The sequence below is a fragment of the Balaenoptera borealis genome (genome assembly GCF_965194805.1).
Source record: "Balaenoptera borealis genome assembly, chromosome: 14".
Taxonomy (NCBI): domain Eukaryota; kingdom Metazoa; phylum Chordata; class Mammalia; order Artiodactyla; family Balaenopteridae; genus Balaenoptera; species Balaenoptera borealis.
Genome location: NC_138875.1, coordinates 4,305,322 through 4,323,332, shown reverse-complemented (window position 1 = coordinate 4,323,332; position 18,011 = coordinate 4,305,322). Strand labels below are relative to the sequence as shown.

The window sequence follows — 18,011 nt, the reverse complement described above, 5'->3', positions numbered from 1 at the left end:
CAAACTACTATTCCCAGGACTCCTAGGGGTTTCCCCGGTTGCTTTGCAAAGGCCTGGCGGGGACGGGGTGAATGTCTGCGTAGAAAGTAATCAAACGACTTTAATTCCAGTAAAAAGAGGGCCGAAGAGAAGGGAAGGAGGACATCAACTCTTTTCGGGAGACTTTCTGTCTTGATTTACGCTGCTGGAGCCAGCGTTTTTTCCGAACACGCCCTGCAGAATTACCGGTGTGAACGCGAGGACTGGAGTCCGTGTTCGGCTGGGTGTGTGGTGGGTAGTGAAGGTTTGCTCGTCACAGCTGGCATCTTCCCTAAGCGGAGCGGCTTTCCGGGAACATGATTTGTACTTTCCTACGAGCTGTACGGTGTACGGAGAAGCTGCACAGGTCCTCGGGGAAGCGGTTGTTTCTGGCACACTTTGTACTTAACAAAGCTTGCTTGAAGACTGAGCCCAATTGGAGATGGGGGCCGCAAGAGCAGAAGAGAACGGTGCGACCTAGGTGTATTTTGGGAGTCACCCAGAAAACCATCTGGACGCAAGGACAGAGCCCGCAGAGAGCGAAGGAGGACGGCAGCAAACAAGTGTCTGCGCACAGAAGTCAGAGCGGGGAAACCGCCATCTCAACGTCACAGAAAGGTAAAAGGGAAGTCCCTGTAACGATCAGTCTTTCAGCAAACGTGACCAGAGCTGCCAGGGCCCTTTTACACAAGTTCAGTGCTAAGAATAAACAGTTGACACAAACTAAAAGGTAGAACCGTTAAACACAGTTTAGAACCAGAGAATACAGGCCCACAATTTTCTTCACAAATCTGAACTCAGATTTGAAAGTTGGTTTTGATATAACTTTGCTGAATTATGTCTATAAAATTTTTCTCAACTTTTCTTAGTTTGGTGACAGCTATATAAAACTTAACCATTGTTTAGTACTTTATAATAAACAAGTAGATTTCCCAGATGTTCGTTCATCTCATTTGAGCCTCAAATTTACTGTGTGAGACAGACATTAGTACTCATTAGTATGTGTAAGGCATATTTCCCCAACTTCACACAACTAAAAATTGAATGCAGATTTTCCCAGTCTCAGTTTTCTGATATCCAGGACACCACTCCTGTATCTTTAGTCTTTCAGAATAGCACTGTCTCTGGCATTCCCCCTTAGATGTGATACTGCTTTTCATTTACTATTTTGGTCAGTAGGAGGCAGTTTCACAGGCTTCCATTGGACTTTACCCATTATGGTAGCTTTTAACCTGCCTCAAGGGAACTAAAGTAGGGACTGTTGTTGGGAATTACTGAATATGTCCATTCCAGTTATATGTTGGGAATCAGGGAAATGACTGCCAGGTAAGTCCATGGACCCAGCTGTGACCCTCTTACAAGCCAGGCTTTTTATTACAGAGCCACCGTATGTACATAACAGAGGGACCATAATGATTCTTTGTGGTATTGATGTCAGCTCAGACTCTGTCCAGCAGACCTTGACGTGTTTGGGTGTCCTCCTTTTCCAGCATACAGTCACCAAGTGAATGGCCGTAGGGCTCTGGTGAAGGACCAGGGGAATCACATATACTTGCTCAGTATAGAGGCCGGCCTTCCTTCAGTAAATGGATTCCAGGTCTGAAGGCTGATTCATGTCCAGAAATTGAGCCATTGATTATCATGGTTGCTCCCACCTGGCTTCAGTGCCACTGCCGTCCCCATGGCTGTCAGGGCGCCTTGTTCTGTAACGATGTGAAGTGTTTTCCAGGCCCTCCTACAGGACAGCCGGCTGGTGGATTTTGCCACTCTAGCATGCCCACAGTTTTCCATGGCAGTTCTTTCGTTTTTACTTCACTTAAGGTGGACCACGCTCTCTCCGTCTTTCCAAGAGCGAACCTAGCCATGCACCAGCTCCCAGGCTGCTTGTCGAACTTGAGTTTTTGATCAGAGGAGAGTACTGCCCTGTCGATCAGCTCTCACTTGTCCGGTTCTGTATTCTGTGACCCTTCATGCTGCCCTTAGGATACAGCCGGCTCTGCTGGTGGGGCTTCCAGCCCCTTTGGGGATGGCCCGTTTCCTCTTTCCTCCCAGTTATGTCGTAACCTGGCCAGAGCACATGTCTCGCTAGATGGAAGCCCCCGCCAGGTCTTCAAGGAGGAAGAAGAGCTAGCCTTGAACTGGAAGGCATGAGCTGCTGCTTCACGCGTTAGGGTTCAGGAGAACCTGCGGACTCAAGATTCTGGAGTGCGTCAGCCTTGATACCCCCCTGCCAAGCTGCAGGCTCCCTCTCCTCCCAAGTCACGACCTTGGCCTTGGCACAAGAGACCTGGTGGGGTGAAAGTCCAGCCTCCCTGCTACTCTTTTGCCCTGGGCCTGGCCCTCAGCTTTTTCTGCCCTCTGGGTGCAACAAAGGAGTCTCCTGTTTTGCTGTCTAGGAGGCGCCTGACTTTCACACTTGACCTTCATTGGTGATCAGTCACCTCGTCCTCTCACTGCCTTTCTCCAGTGCATTGGCAGCCCGCTACCACAGCCATCAGTCCAACTCCTTATAATTGCTTATTCCCCCTAAATTCCCAAAACACGACACCCATCAGTGCATTCCGTCCCACCAGTGCTCCAGGCCACCATCGGTGAGAGCCGCGACAGTCGTGCGACCACTCCCTGCCAGGCCTCTCAGCTCCTCCCGCCACCAGGGACGAGTCCTCGAGGCCAGCCGGTGGCCAGTGATCCAGCTCCAAAATCCCAGTTTGGAGCTGCTTCCTGGGACCACTCCTGTAGCCCCGTCGTAGGGCGAGTTCCAGGGAAGCAGACTCAGTGGGGTCTGCGGGCAGGAGGTTTGGGGGCCTCCCGTGGGGAGGGGGGAGGCTGGGCTGGGCAGAGGGAGAAGCTGAAGCACGGGGCGTTTGCGATAGGGCCTCCGCCGGTCCTGCAGGAGCGCGGGGGCTGGGCTGGCCCTTGCAGTCCTCTTATCTCAAGATGTGGGGCTTGGGCACCATGCAGGCACTGGGTGTGGGGAGGGCCAGGGCCTTGGATGCAGGGATTCCGCCAGCCAGCAGCCACGTCGGCTCCCCCAACCCGGGGAACGGGAGCCCTGGTCCTGCGGGGAGCACGTGGGTGGTCACCACAGCACCCCTCACTGCAGAGACAGATGGCAGGAGGGGTTTTGTGTGAAAGTATACGGTCTGAAAGGGTCAAGAAGAGGAAGGTAGACGATGAGCAGCTTCTACTGAAGACAGCTATAACATGACGCTTAAACAAACTTCGAGAATGCGTGGGCTATGAGTGATACTCGGCGCGGGCTTTGCACGCAGCACATACAGTCGGTGTTTGTGGTTGAATAAATGGGGAAGAGCCTTCCCGAGAGCCTAAGCGAAGCAGCGGTGAGTGTGCCGGGCGGGAATCGGGAGCAAAGGTGTTGGGGCAAAGGCCTGATTTGGGTCACGGGGAACATCGCGGCTCCTGACCACCGCATTCAGTGTCGTGTTCTCAGCGTGCCGCCGGGCTCACAGCTGGCAGGTAATGCTTATTAAGTGTGTTTTGTGACCTTGGTAGAGACTAGAATGAGATGGGTTTTTTTTAAAAAAAAAAAGTGCAGTATCTGTGCAGGTTCTGTGCAGGTTCTTCATTTTCTAAAGCATTTCGATTCACAAATCTGCCTGGCCAAGCAAAGTCCTGTTTTGTTGTTTCACAGGCAGCAGGGTGGCAGGCTGGGAAGGTCACTGACTGTTGAGGGCCGAGGCCCGTTTTGATCCCTTTGACTGCAGCTGACAAAGCCAACACGTCTCTTAATGTGTGAACAGCAGACCGTATCCAGTGGTGCCTAATCAAGGACTGTTGTTTCCACTTAGAGGGACTGGATCACTTGTTCAAAGGGTTTCCTCATCTTAGACAATAAGGAGGCATTAAAATCATAATGCTACCTAAAGTAAAGAATCGATTCCTAAGCCCTGCTCCCAGAATCCTGCTGCGGTTCTTTCAGAAAGTTTCTTCAGGTGGTCCTGATTCACAGAGAGATTTGACAACAGCTGCTCCAGAACATGTACCGACCCCATTAGGTCCTGAGCCCGCGTCTCACCTGCTAGAGATCCTGAAGCCAGAAGCATCCCGGCTCACGTCCAGCACACGTGTAACCAGTGGTGTTTTCTCTTTACAGTGAAAGAAGCTGGAAGAGATTTTACCTATTTAATAGTGGTGCTTATTGGAATCACCATTACAGGTTGAAAAACACAGCAAGTATAAAACCCCTGAATATCTTTTTCACTTTCCGTTTGTCTCGCTCTTGCTCTGCTTGAGCTTTTTCTTTGATTTTCAGGTGGCTTGTTTTACACGATCTTCAGAGAACTTTTTTCTTCATCCAGTCCTAATAAGATATATGGGAAAGCCCTAGAAAAATGCAGATTACATCCCGAGGTTAGTCCTCAAGATTGAGTTACACAGACTCTGATAACAGGGAGAAGAATGTTGTGGTGGGGAGGGGCAGGCAGAAGTCATGTGCTAGTTCTGAGACTAATGAATTCATATAATAATAAAATCATAATGGTTGGATTGTGATTATGTTATTAGCTCTTTGTACTTGAAATGCTTTCATTACGAGTAGCACCCAAAGGTCCATGCGGGGGTGTTTCCATCCTAACGGTACAAGAGAGTCGTTTTACTAGTTGTCATCAATAATAAATGCTTAGAATATACCAGAGTATTAAACTCACTAGTCTTTTTAAAACCCTGATTCATAATCTTGTGATCATAATAGTAACTGTTGATGCTTATTGAGAGCATATTATGCACCAAGCACTCTGAGCTGCTCAGTGTTTGAGCACATCGTCTTTATTCAGTCTCACAAGAACCACTTGTGTTGGGTGCTACTATTATCCTGTTTGCAGAAGGAAACTGACATTTAAAGAGATTAAGTAACTCAACTAAGATGACTGAACCGGTGAGAGGGAGAGCCAGAACCTCAATCCCAGTTTGGGTGATTCCACATCTTAGGCTCTTAAGCACAGCCTGCCTGAGCCACGCCCTGGAAGATGCAGATGTGGAAAAGCCGCCTGGATTCTTTTAAGGATCCCGTCCAGAGGAAGCTTTTCATAAGGCTTTCCAGTCACAGACAGAAAGCCAGTGTAGCCCATGCGGTGCCAGATTTTACTCCTGGGTGGAAAACTTTGGCACTGAAACATCTTACTCATTGACATCTTAATTCTTGTACTTTGAAAGAAAATGGCAGGTAGCATCATAAATATCAGGGCTGTTTCTCACACAGACCCAGGAGGAATGTCAGAGAAACAGAACGTGAGGTCCCTGGGGAGGGGAAGCTTTCGAACCCGCAGATCCTCTCAGCGTCCATGCCCTGCCCTGGGTTTCCCTGGGGCACCACCTCCAAATGCTCCATGGGTGTCTCTAATCATGTCAGGGCGGAAACGGCAGGAGCTAACGGCCTCTGGCATCTTTTTACTGGACTCGGGGCAGTCTGAGAACTGCGGAGGAGAAGGCAGAGGGGGAGGTGTCCCTCTGAGTTGAAACTCAGCAGGGAGTAAAGGAGGTTCCCATTAGAGTTACTGGGAGTCCTAATTATACCTAACAAGAAACCCTTTACAGGGTACAAAACTAAACATGAGCATTTGCATAATTAAATGTTAGGGCGCATCTCTAAGAAGAGATGAAGAGTTGCTGTGTTATTCCCAAACTCGGCCTTTCATAGATCTTCAGCCTTTTGAACAAAACAGAACTTCACAGAATAAACACAAAGAGCGAGATATTATTAAGGTCATAACTTAATTTGCCGCCTAAAAGAGCTCTACGAAGAATGATTAAACTTCAACAATTCGATTTTGTCAGCATTTATTAGGGGCCTGTTGTTTGCCGGGCACTTTGCTTGGTTGAAAAATAGAAAATACTTATGTTTTGATACAGACATGTTTAATCTATTAAGTTGTTTGAACAATCATTCAGCTACACAGTTCTTAAATATGTCTCATCTTACAAATTAGTCTGTATATGTGCCTGAAAATTTTGATACTGAAGATGCCCAACAGATCAAATAAGAAAAATTTTCAGAGTTGAAGCAATATTTTTTTAGTTTGATATCAAATTTCTATTTTTTTGAAAAGGTTCCAAAGTATTTGCATTTTAAATTCAGTAAAAATTACATTTCCACTTCATTGTGAGTTTTCCCATTAGGAATAATGGATTCCTACCTCTAGATCCGGTTTGTTTTAAATAAATCATTACTTGTTTTTATCTGTGTATTAATGACCAAAAAATTATTTTGATCTCATAGCTTTTAGTATTAGACCCCATTGGGTAAATTTCACTAAAACTATTCAGACATTTAAATATTTGAACACTTTGTTACATCGTGTTTCTTTTTGTAAAAGGGGAGTGGAAACAGCTCCACTTCAGCCTAACTGTTCTGAAACTACAAGTAACACCATAAAGTTACCTATTTCACTCTCTGTGCATGAAAAGTTTGAGTGTTAATTATGGGATGATTTTTGCATAATAACTCTTTTCCCACTTTTCTTATCATTGGAGATATCATTTTGAAAGAGTCCCAGGCTTATTTTTTTTTCTAAAATAAATCACTCAGTTTGTCAGAAAATAGTTCCCTAGGAAGCTTAAAAAAAATAGCCCTGACTGAGGAAGCATCACCTTACTCTGCAGGTCCTAAGTGTCTTCGGCGAGCCCGTTAAAGGCTACGGGGAGATGACGAGACGTGGCAGAAGGCAGCATGTCAGGTACTGCAGGCGGCTTGGATTCGAGAGCTTGGGGTGATGTTTAAGTGGGAGGAATTCAGGCTTGTGCGTTTTCATTGTCTTGACAGTTTTATTGAATACGTAAAAGATGGGCTGAAACACATGCGTGTGAAATTCTACATCCAGGGCTCCGAGCCCGGGAAGCAAGGAACCGTGCATCTTGAAGTTAAAGAGGTGAGATCGTGTGGGGATGGGGTTTCTTGAACGCAGACTCAACGTAAAGCGCCAAAGAGCAGGGCAACACCTTGACACTCATTTTTTTTTTCCAGAACCCGGAAAGTGGCGAATATGAATTTCAATATATATTTGTAGAACTTGAACCGTATTCTAGAAGAACTATTGTCATTGAAGATAATCGATCTTAAGACAATTAAAAGAACAAGCAACCACGTGTTTCCTGGCGGACATGGGAAAATGCACATGAAGGCTCTGATCTTCACAGCCCTCTTCCAGAGTCTATTTCGAATAAAATAGGAAGGAGTGTAGCTCATAAAAGTGAAGGCAACTGGGTAGTTGTTGCATTTAGACAAACTGAATTAGAGATTTTCTTGTACGGTGAAAAATCATGAAATAGAGCACACCTTATGTTAAATCATTGAATTGCTGATCATGAGCAGTGTTTCTGCTGTACTTAACATCATCTTTTATGATAAGAAACTTTTGTTATTAAAAATTTTACACCATGTAAATAAGAAAATAGAGGTATTTAATGCTTTTTCATGTTGTATAACTGTAAAAAGTCTGTGAAATAAAATTGAAACTAACAGGAAGATGTCAGAAGCAGCTTCCTTCCACGTATTTTGGAATATGACTTGAGAAACATTTGAAAATATTTGAGAACTATAGGGAACCAAGTGATACACTCTTCAAAATTATCATAGATAGGTGTATGCGTTGCGTGGTTTTTAGTAATCTAGTTTGTCTCATGTTTCCCCCTCTGTGAGTTGGGGGCCTCGTGCACGGTAGGACACGTGCACGCTCTAAAGTTGGGTGGACCTGGGCTCTCACCAGGTGTGTGGGCCTCTGCAGGTACCTTAGCGTTATCAGACCTCGCTCTGTCCCATGTACCCGGAGCCAAGTACAGGATACGTAAGAGCAGAAACCTGGCAAGTTTGGGTGGAAGGATGATTTTTAAGATACTGTGGTATGCAATCTCAGTTACGGTCTTAATGGTTGTGTCCCTGCAAAATTCATATGTTGAAATTCTAAGCCCCAAGGTGATGGTGTTGGGGGGGGCGGAGGGGGTTTGGGAGGTGATTAGGTCATGAGGGTGGAGCCCTTGTGAATGGGATTGGTGTCCTATAAAAGGGACCCCACATCTTCTAATAAAACTTTTTTTGTTATGACAAAAAGGGACCCCACAGAGCTCCTTCACCCCTCCCCCAAGTGAGGACACAGCAGGATGTCTGCAGCCTGGAAGAGGGCCTGAGTGTGTCCTTAGCCTAGTCTCAGCCTTAGATTTTATCTACCTTATTACCCTAAATCCTCAAGTCTCCCCAGACTTTATGCATTAGTATACAGATATGTCAAAACCCTGTTTTCTGGTCTTCTCCACTATAATAACATTGTGTTGTTCTTTCAGTAGCCTAACTTGTATCTAATTTTACCATTTCGGCTACGCCTTTTTTCTCCTTCCTTCCTGCATTCATTAGTTTTAATCCACCCCCTGCTCCCTGTTCCCACCGCCCCTGTGTGCTGGGTGCTCCCAGAGGCCTTCGGCCAGGAAGTTAGAATCGGCTTCCACACCAGTCTCTGCCCCTTGTCTCTCCCCAACTAATCTCCCTCCTCATGGCACAAGAGCCGCTTTCTAAACTCTGGTCTGGTTGCGCCCTGTCCCCACTCACATCCTTCAGTGATTCCCAGATGCCCTGAAAACGGTAAATCCTGTCAGGTCCCAGTACTCTGCCTCAGTCTCCTCCCCCTGACCCACCCTCCCCCAGGCCTAGTCCAGCCACCCTGCACCAGCTCAGACTCCACGGGGCCACTCCTTCAGACCCTTAAGTTCCAAAGTTCTGCTGGTAGGCTGTTTTAAGAAGGTTATGTGTGTTTTGCTACTAAACATTCTCAGGCACTTGGAATTTTCTTAATGCTTAATCAGGCCAACCTTTGGCGGGGTAGGATTTCTCCTCCCCTCAGTGGCATTTTCAAAAGCCTTCTACTGCATTCCATAAAACTCCTTGGGGTCACAAGGCATTGTTTCTGCCCCATAATTATTGACAGTGCATTTACAGCACACAAAGAAGTAGACTGCCAAATCTCCCACAGTCCCGGCCGTATGTTTGCGTAGCCAGAAGCACCTCTTGCCAAACATTCTCTCTTTAGGTCCTCACAGCTATAGGGGGCTGACTAGGGGCTCTAGTTTTACTGATGGGGAACATGGGGCTTTATTATTTGTTGGGAACCAGAAACAGGATTTCTCACTCATCCATTCAACCTTTTAGCGTCTTTTAACACCTGCTGGGTCTACCTGATGTGGAACAAGAGTGAGGGGTCGCTACCCGCTAGGGGATTGGGACCAACCTCTTCTGATTCCCATTTTGTTTCACCTTCCTTTGCACCTCCCAGACGCTCATAGTATCTCAGAAAGGACATATACACTATATGCCAACCAAAGCAGGAGACGGTGACAACAGAGGGAGCACCGCTAGGGAAATGGTCCAGGCGAAGGTCATGGGGCTGGTGGACACTGGCCCCATCACACGAGAAAAGTCAGGACGAAACCTCCAGGAACAGGAAGCCTGGGGCCAAATCACGCTCCACCCACTGAACAGCATAATCCGGGATGAACTCATCCCCTCAAGATCCCCAGCTTATTCACATCTTTGGCCTTATAAGGTAATATTCACAACGTGGACTTACCTTTTGGGGCCCAGCATTCAGGAGCAACCAAGAGCATCTGCTACAGCAGCAAGGGGCTCAAACTCATCCACTCTGTGTGACCTCGGAACCTGGGATATGAACGGGTTGGTCTGACTCACGTCCTAAGTGTTTAACCTGATGTTGCCTTCCCATTTCTTTACCTCTTTGCAATTCAGTTTCCTCGTCTCTCAAATGAGGACAGTAATACCACCTTGTAAGGTTTTTATAAGGATTCCATGTGCTGGTGCAGAGGCATTTCCTCAACAGCTGGCAGCTGGTTAGATTGCAGCTATTGGAGGATCTCGTCTTCCCTTTAGGTTTAGATGGTAGACAGAGGAGGTACCATTTTCATTTTTGTACCATCAGTTCTTAGCGTATTTGGACGATAGTACGTTTTCAAAAGTTCTGTTAAACCTAAGCCTTAGAAGCATCTATAGATACTTCTAAAACATAGGCAGCACAATTCTCAGAAGGTGACTTTAAAAGCTGCTGAAGTCCTAGTATGCCAGCTCTAAGAAACAGAAGACTGCAAAAATTATGGCTGCAGCCTTGTCACAGTCAAAAGCATTCCTGCACCAGTGAAACAAAATAACAACCAAAATAACAGAAATCTAATGCCTTTAAAAGGTTGAAATTCCACTAGGAGCAGGGTTGGAAAAAGGAAAACATACATTCCTCTTCAGAACACACACACACACACACACCAGCAAAAGATGGTTCATGGAACAACCAACTTGTAAAACCACTTCATAATATGATAAAACAAAAATGCAAAGAAAAGAAAGTAATATTTTGATCAAATAGTTAGTAGAACCACGGTAAATGCTTTGATTGATGTCTATTGATTTGACTCTAAAGTGTTTTGTGCACTTTTAGAAAATGTTTTTGTGGTAAAACATTTCTTTGCAGTGAAAATTGTGTAACTATTTACTCAAAAACTCCAACATAAGCAGCTCAGAATAACCATTGGCATTAACCAGACTCGTTGGATATTCTGCAATTATCCACGGACTGTGCAAGGTGGCATCCCGGCGCCACCCCTCTTCTCACCACGAGGCATGTGATGCTGCCAGCAGTCAGTGATTTACACAGAGCTTGTAAGGAAGGTGCCCCCCATCTCCCCTGACACCCAGACGACTTGCGGAGGTACTCTGTCCCTCTTCCACCAACATCCCATTTCCAAATCCCCCACCCAACCTAGAAAAAATTAGTCAGTGCTTCTGGTTTACAACCATCATACTAAGATCTCTGGTAAATTATAAAATGCCTCTCCTTCTCCTCTTTCTGTCCTCTCCCCTTCTTCATGGAATTAATGGCAAACTTTTGTTAAAAACAGTTAACAGGGGACTTCCCTGGTGGCGCAGGGGTTAAGAATCCTGCCAATGCAGGGGACACGAGTTCGAGCCCTGGTCTGGGAAGATCCCACATGCTGCGGAGCAACTGGGCCCGTGAGCCACAACTACTGAGTCTGTGCGCTAGAGCCCGCGAGCCACAACTACTGAAGCCCGCGCGCCTAGAGCCCGTGCTCCGCAACAAGAGAAGCCACCGCAATGAGAAGCCCGCGCACTGCAACGAAGAGTAGCCCCCGCTCTCCATAACTGGAGAAAGCCCGCGCGTGGAGATGAAGACCCAACGCAGCTAAAATAAATTAATTAAGTTAATTAATTTATTTTTTAAAAAAAACAGTTAACAGCAATGCAAAGACCTCATGAGATGTTTAACGTGTCAGTTCCATTGATTAAGATCTGAGCCATTTAAAAAATAATAATAAAAGGAAGCATGCCGAAACGAAAAGTTAGTTGAAAAGGTCAAATTCATCAGCTGGAGAATCCTGACTTTACTGCAGGCAATCGGTATCAATCGGGACATGTATTGCTCACGTTGTATTTGATAGGTGTTGTAGCATCGAATTACGGGAAGGAAGCAGCACAACAATGAAGAGAAGAATCAAATGACTTGTCAGTAATGATGCTTCAGTCCAGGGGAGCCTCGTTTATGAGAACCCACTGTTCACATTCACGTACTGTTCCTGCCACGTGAGAACGTGGCAATGGGAATGTTCATTTATTTAAGCAAAACTGTCAGCACTGTTTCAGAGAGAAGTAAACAGTATAAAACAAATGCGTGCTGAGCAAGGCACATGGCTTTCTGCCTACAGAGGAGACACTAAAGGACTATGTACTGACTTCACAAGGACCCAAACAGGCACAGACGATGAAAACCAGCTATTATGTTTTCCCAGGAAGCCACCGTGTGTGATGGGCTGCCAGTAAATGCTGCCAATTTTGTTTAGGAACAATTCAGATAAAAACCATAAACCTATTAAGCTAAATGTCACAGTCATTGGTATCAATTGTATTTAACCTACACTTATACAAAATGGACATAATACATAAAAATAATATGTCATTTCAAGTAGTTTCAAATAATCGGATTGTAATAGGTTTATTGTTTTTCATATCAGAGTTATAAAAATGTTAATTTTTGTCTTTATCGAGCATGACGGCATCGTTTGTGTTATTATTAATACTGATGTATTTTATTTCTAATTTATGTAACCGGGGCGTGCCAATGCGTGTGCCCAGCTTCTCATTAGTGATGCCACCTGGCAGCTACCACTCTTGCAGGGCTCGCCTTACGCTCTAACAGTGGGGGACAGGAGTGCAGCCCGTGGCTTGATTGCTTCCGGTCTTTGAAGCGTTCTTGATTTGGTTCCTGTGGTTGCAGCCCCGAGGACATGTTTTAAGTGGGCTGCTGACACTCCTTCTATACAAAGGGCACCTGCAGACTTCTAGAGGCTGGACTAGAGATTCGGGATTCCAGGGAGGGAAGCACACAGAGGCCACACACTCCAATACCCAGGCGACTTCGCACAGAAGCTCATGCCCCGGGGAAATGGCAGGATGCAGTCTCTAACTCTCGTCTAAAACCCATCAAGCCTCAGTTTCCCCCACATTCTTCCTCAGTGTGTCCCCTTCTTTCTATCACTCTCCGACTCTCTGTCTCTGTTCTCTCCAGCCTCCCTCCTCCCTCCTCCATTTCTCCATCTTCTCCCTATTTGCTCCTTAACAGACTGTAATAAAGACTTACAAACATCCACGTTCCTTCTTCCTGATTTAAATTGGGCAAGATAGATCTTGTGGCTGTCACTGGATCGGGAGAGGTGAAGATGAGTCTCACCAATTGGAAGAAGCGTAGAATTAGAAACGTGTCATTTCATTAAGTCAGTTAAGTGACACCGAGAATCCCACCGATCTTGCTAACGATCTTGCACCAGGATCCCATTTTATTCTCAAAGCAGCTGCTCAAAATTTTGTTTTCTTATTTGCAGTGAATAGGTCCAAGGACTCAATCTACTTTTCTTAAAAACCTATTCAGTTTTATGATCAAGCATTTGGGCTCAGGACTCAGAAAATCTTAACTGAGTTAAAGTCCCAATTTTGCCCACCATTGTGTGATAGGTAATTTACTTCTCTGTAAAATGGAATAATAATAGTGCCTATCTCACAATTTCTTTTGATAATTATGTGTAAAGTGCTTAGAAAACACCTAGGAAGAAACATATCAAGAAGCACACAAGAACTTCATAAAGAATAATTTAACATTCTACTGAGGGAGATTAAAAAAAAAAAGACTTGAATAAAGGGAAAAGGCATCCTCTATTTTGAGGACAACATATGAATTCATTAGTGTAGATCATCTCACTGTGCCTGCACATACTAAACACTCAGTAAGTGAAAGAAACATTGAGATCAAGAGTGACAAATCCCCACAGTCCCAACTAGCCCTGCAGCAAGCTCCAGCATGTAGAAACAAAAATATAAACAAAGTACTGAAAAATAAAGCAGACAGATGGCAAATAAGCATATGAAAAGATGCTCCACATCATATGTCATCAGAGAAATTCAAATTAAAACAATGAGACACCACTTCACACCTAACAGAATGGCCAAAATCCAGAACACTGACAACACCAAATGCTGGCGAGGATGTGGAGCAACAGGAACGCTCATTCATGGCTGGTGGGAACGCACAAGGGTGCAGCCACTTTAGAAGACAGTTTGGCAGTTTCTTACAAAACTAACCTCTTACAAAACATATTCTTACCACACAATCCAGCCATCACGTTTGGCATTTACCCAAAGGAGTTGAAAATTTACGTCCACACAAAAACTTGCCCACAGATGTTTACAGCAGCTTTATTCATAATTGCCAAAACGTGGGCATACTTGTCTTGTTCCTGATCTTAGAAGAAATGCTTTAAGCTTTTCACCATTGAGTATGATGTTAGCTATGGGTTTGTCAAATATGGCCTTTATTATGTTGAGGTAGGTTCCCTCTATGCCCACTTTCTGGAGAGTTTTTATCATAAATGGGTGTTGAATTTTATCAAAAGCTTTTTCTGCATCTATTGAGATGATCATATGGTTTTTATTCTTCAATCTGTTAACATGGTGTATCACAATGATTTGCGTTTACTGAAAAATCCTTGCATCCCTAGGGTAAATCCCACTTGATCATGGTGTATGATCCTTTAATGTATTGTTGGATTCTGTTTGCTAGTATTTTGTTGAGGATTTTTGCATCCATGTTCATCAGTGATACTGGCCTGTAATTTTCCTTTCTGTGTGGTATCTTTGTCTGGTTTTGGTATCAGGGTAATGGTGGCCTCATAGAATGAGTTCAGAAGTGTTCTTTCCTCTGCAATTTTTTGGAAGCAACCAAGATGTCCTTTAGTAGGTGAATGGATAAGTAAACTGCGGTACATCCAGACAATGGATTATCAGTCAGCATTAAAACGAAATGAGCTATCCAGCCATGAAAAGATATGGAGGAACCTTAAATGTGTCTTACAAAGTGAAAGAAGACAACCTGAAAAGACTCCATACTTTATGATCTCAACTGTATAATATTCTGGAAAAGGCAAAACTATAGAGACAATAAAAAGAGTGGTTGCCAGGGGTTGAGGGGGAGAGTTGGGGGGGCGGTTTGCGGGCAGGCATGGGGGATGAATAGGTGCAGCACAGGGGATTTTTAGGGCAGTGAAAATATCCCATAGGGTACTGTGATGAATACACGTCATCATACATTTCTCCAAACCTACAGAATCTACTCCAAATAAACACTAATGAGAACTACAGTCTTTGGGAGATAAGGATGTCACTGTGGGTCCATCAGTTGTGACAAGTGTACCATCTGCTGGGGGTGTCGATAACGGGAGAGGCTGTACCCTGCGTGGGGACAGGGGTTTGTGGAATATCTCTGTACCTTCCCCTCTACTTTACTGTGAACTTAAAACTGCTCTAAAAAAGTAAAGCGTTGATTTTTAAAATAAAGCAGAAAAATGTCAAAAATAGAGAAGTCAAATTCTGAGGAACTAAAGAAGGAGGAGCATCTATTAGGCGGTGGCATTGCAATCCACACCTTTTCCATGAGCCAGGCCCAGCGGGGCAGGAAGTGACCAGGGGCTCTCGGCCATCGGAGGGCTGAAGCGTAAGGTCCCTGGAGGGAAGCCGCTGAAGGTGGGGTAGGAATGTCCGCGTGGCACCCCCCCCCCCCTTAGCTGAGGGTCGGGTCTGCATGAAGGATGCGCAGCGGCGAAGCTCTCATCCTCCCTGCCGCCTCCTCTCGGCCCTGCCACGCCCCCCCCAGGTCCCCTTTTCTTCCCTCCGCTGCACCCCCTCTGCCCCGGAACCTCTCTTTGGCTCTCAGCTCGGCCACGCTCTGCCTTCTCCTCACAGCCCAGCGCTGTGGTCCCAAGGTTGGTCTCCCAGGTACCACCGTGCCCCCTGTCGCCCTGCCCGAGCCCTGCCCCACCGCCAAGCCTGCTGTCCTGTTTCTTTTGCCTCCCGGAAGCCTCCCGGGGCCTCACAGCAACGCTGGGAGGGAGCCTGGCTAAGAGGAGAAAGGGCTGGTCAGGAAAATGTTCGCTCCTTTGCTGAGGAGATTTCACCTCCTCCTCCAAGGGAAGGGTACCATTGAGAGGTCTTAAGAAAGAAGGTGACTTGTGTTGAAGATACTCTGGCAGCAGAGTGAAGACTGAATTAACGAGACGAGACATTAAAAAGAGGGAGGCTCGCTCAGAGTCTGTGCAGAGGTCGCAGGAGGTGACGGAGGCCTAACGGAAGGGCGATGGACTGAGGCAGAAGGAGACCAGGGAGATGTTAGGAAGGAGGACTGATGAGGAATGGAAATGTACACAGGAGAGACGGAGACCAGAAACCCGAGGACCAGCTGTGGGCAGGGCCACGCCCCTCGGGGGCTCCAGAGGGAAAACAGCATCTTGCTCGCCTCTGTGCACCTCCGGTGCTCTGGCTGTTCCTTGGCTTGTGCTGCGTCACTCCCATGGCCGCCTCCCTCATCGCATGGCCTCCTTCTCTCTGCGTGTCTCTGCCCCGCCACTTCCCTCAAAAAGACACTTGTGGGCTTCCCTGGTGGCGCAGTGGTTGAGGGTCTGCCTGTCAATGCAGGGAACACGGGTTCGAGCCCTGGTCTGGGAGGATCCCACGTGCCGTGGAGCAACTGGGCCCGTGAGCCACAACTACTGAGCCTGCGCGTCTGGAGCCTGTGCTCCGCAACAAGAGAGGCCGCGATAGTGAGAGGCCCACGCACCACGATGAAGAGTGGCCCCCGCTCGCCGCAACTGGAGAAAGCCCTCGCACAGAAACGAAGACCCAACACAGCCATAGAAAGAAAGGAAAGAAAGAAAGAAAGAAAAGAAAGAAAGAAAGAAAAGAAAGAAAGAAAGAAATATAATACCAGCTAGACATGTAATTGAAAAATTAAAAAAAAAAAAAAAAGACACTTGTCATTGGGTGTAGAGCCCACCCGTATGGGATGGTCTCATCTCAAGATCCTTGATTACGTCTGCAAGAGACTCTAGATTATCCACAAGGACCTACTGTACAGCACAAGGAACTCTGCTCAATATTCTGTAATGACCTACGTGGGAAAAGAATCTGAAAAAGAGTGGATACATGTATATGTATAACTGAATCACTTTGCTGTACACCTGCAACTAACACAGCATTGCAAATCAACTATACTCCAATATAAAAGAAAAAGTTTTAAAAAAAGAGAGACTCTTTCCAATAAGGTCACAATCACAGGGTCCAGATATTCCAACAGGGACATATCTTTTTCTGGGAGAGGCACCATTTAATCCATGACAGGGTCCAAGAATCTGTCATTTTTAATGGATTCATATCCAAGTAACATGGACCAGTTGGGAACAGCCGGCCAAGGGAACGCCCACCGTCGGCTCTACCTGCTGTAGCAAGCTGTCACTCTCTGACTTTCCTGTTCACGCTGGTGTCTCTCTAAGGAGGCCATCTTCTTACTGTGGACGAGAGCCTTAGCAGGGGTTCGGTAAACACACAGTCCTGGACATCCCTGGGTTGTACTCGCACAGCTATTTCTCCTGAACTCAAATGTCACGTCCTTGTCCCTCCACAGCCATGCTTCCCAGGGCTCCGCTCCCATCTGCTAACAGGACATCTGCGGTCATTTAATAGACACTGGCACACAGACGGTAGCTCAGTTTGGGAAAGGCAATTAACCTGCCACAGAAGTAAATTATTTGACTATTCCTGGTGAGAGCAAAGGTTGCCTTGAATGCAGCTTCTGTCCGGCTCCCCGTGTGCCCGAAGGGAAGCAGCAAACAAAGCCTTTTCCTCCAGCCGAGATTTCCCTGTGCTCCAAGCAGTGGAAGAGCCATTTAGAGCCAAGTGTCGAAAAGGAACAGAGAGCAGACTGTAACTGACAAAGTGCCACCACAATCCTGACTCTAGTAGAGCTGTCTCTTTCTTCCCCTGAAAACCCTAAAACCACAGATGATGTTATTCCACAATTCTGCTGCCCTATAATTCAGCTGATCGGACGTTAGGAGCCCTGGTTAGAAATAACTGAAGGGATTTAACGGTAGATTATGGACACAGCCACTCATCTGCTCAAGGTTAAAACTGCAGTGAATTTCTTGAGTTCAAAAAAATAATTCACGTCTTTGTCCACCTTAATGCCTTTTACAGATGTTACCATGAAGTCCCCTAACAGGATTGCCAGAGGGAAATCCCACATGTGATTTTTCTGCTTACCTGCAATGGACTTCAGAAATATCCTTTGGCTCTTTATGGAAATTGTGACATTATGAAGTAGTATTCAAAGAAACCAACAGTACATTACACTCTGTAGGAGACCAGCCTTCAGATTTGAGCATATTTGCAGAATGAGAAGGAAGATAGAACTGTTTAATGTGCTTAAAGGGTTTAGCTGAATTAGATTCTGTCTCTTGGTCAAAATAACTTACATATCAAAAAAGAAATAAATCCTTAGCTCTGAAGCATTTTTAATATGCCATTCAAATACCTTGGTCAAAATTACATTGAGCAGAACTATTCGGAGAAGAATTAAAGCTGTTTTGTGTGT

At 45.8% G+C, this 18,011-nt stretch overlaps 1 protein-coding gene across 2 annotated transcripts; it reads left to right on the top strand.

Moving 5' to 3' along the window:
* Nucleotides 1-14: 14 nt before the first annotated feature.
* Nucleotides 15-7,526, top strand: TIMM21 (translocase of inner mitochondrial membrane 21). Of its 2 annotated transcripts, XM_082355314.1 has the most exons (6): nucleotides 15-636; nucleotides 4,133-4,195; nucleotides 4,292-4,389; nucleotides 6,637-6,710; nucleotides 6,797-6,902; nucleotides 6,998-7,526. In XM_082355314.1, exons 1-6 carry the CDS (start codon nucleotides 336-338, stop codon nucleotides 7,091-7,093), a joined length of 738 nt encoding a protein of 245 aa, XP_082211440.1. In that variant the 5' UTR covers nucleotides 15-335; the 3' UTR covers nucleotides 7,094-7,526. The 2 variants fall into 2 exon arrangements, with proteins under 2 accessions (XP_082211440.1, XP_082211441.1); XM_082355315.1 differs by lacking the exon at nucleotides 4,133-4,195 and having other exon boundaries at nucleotides 42-636.
* The last annotated feature ends 10,485 nt before the right edge of the window (nucleotides 7,527-18,011 follow it).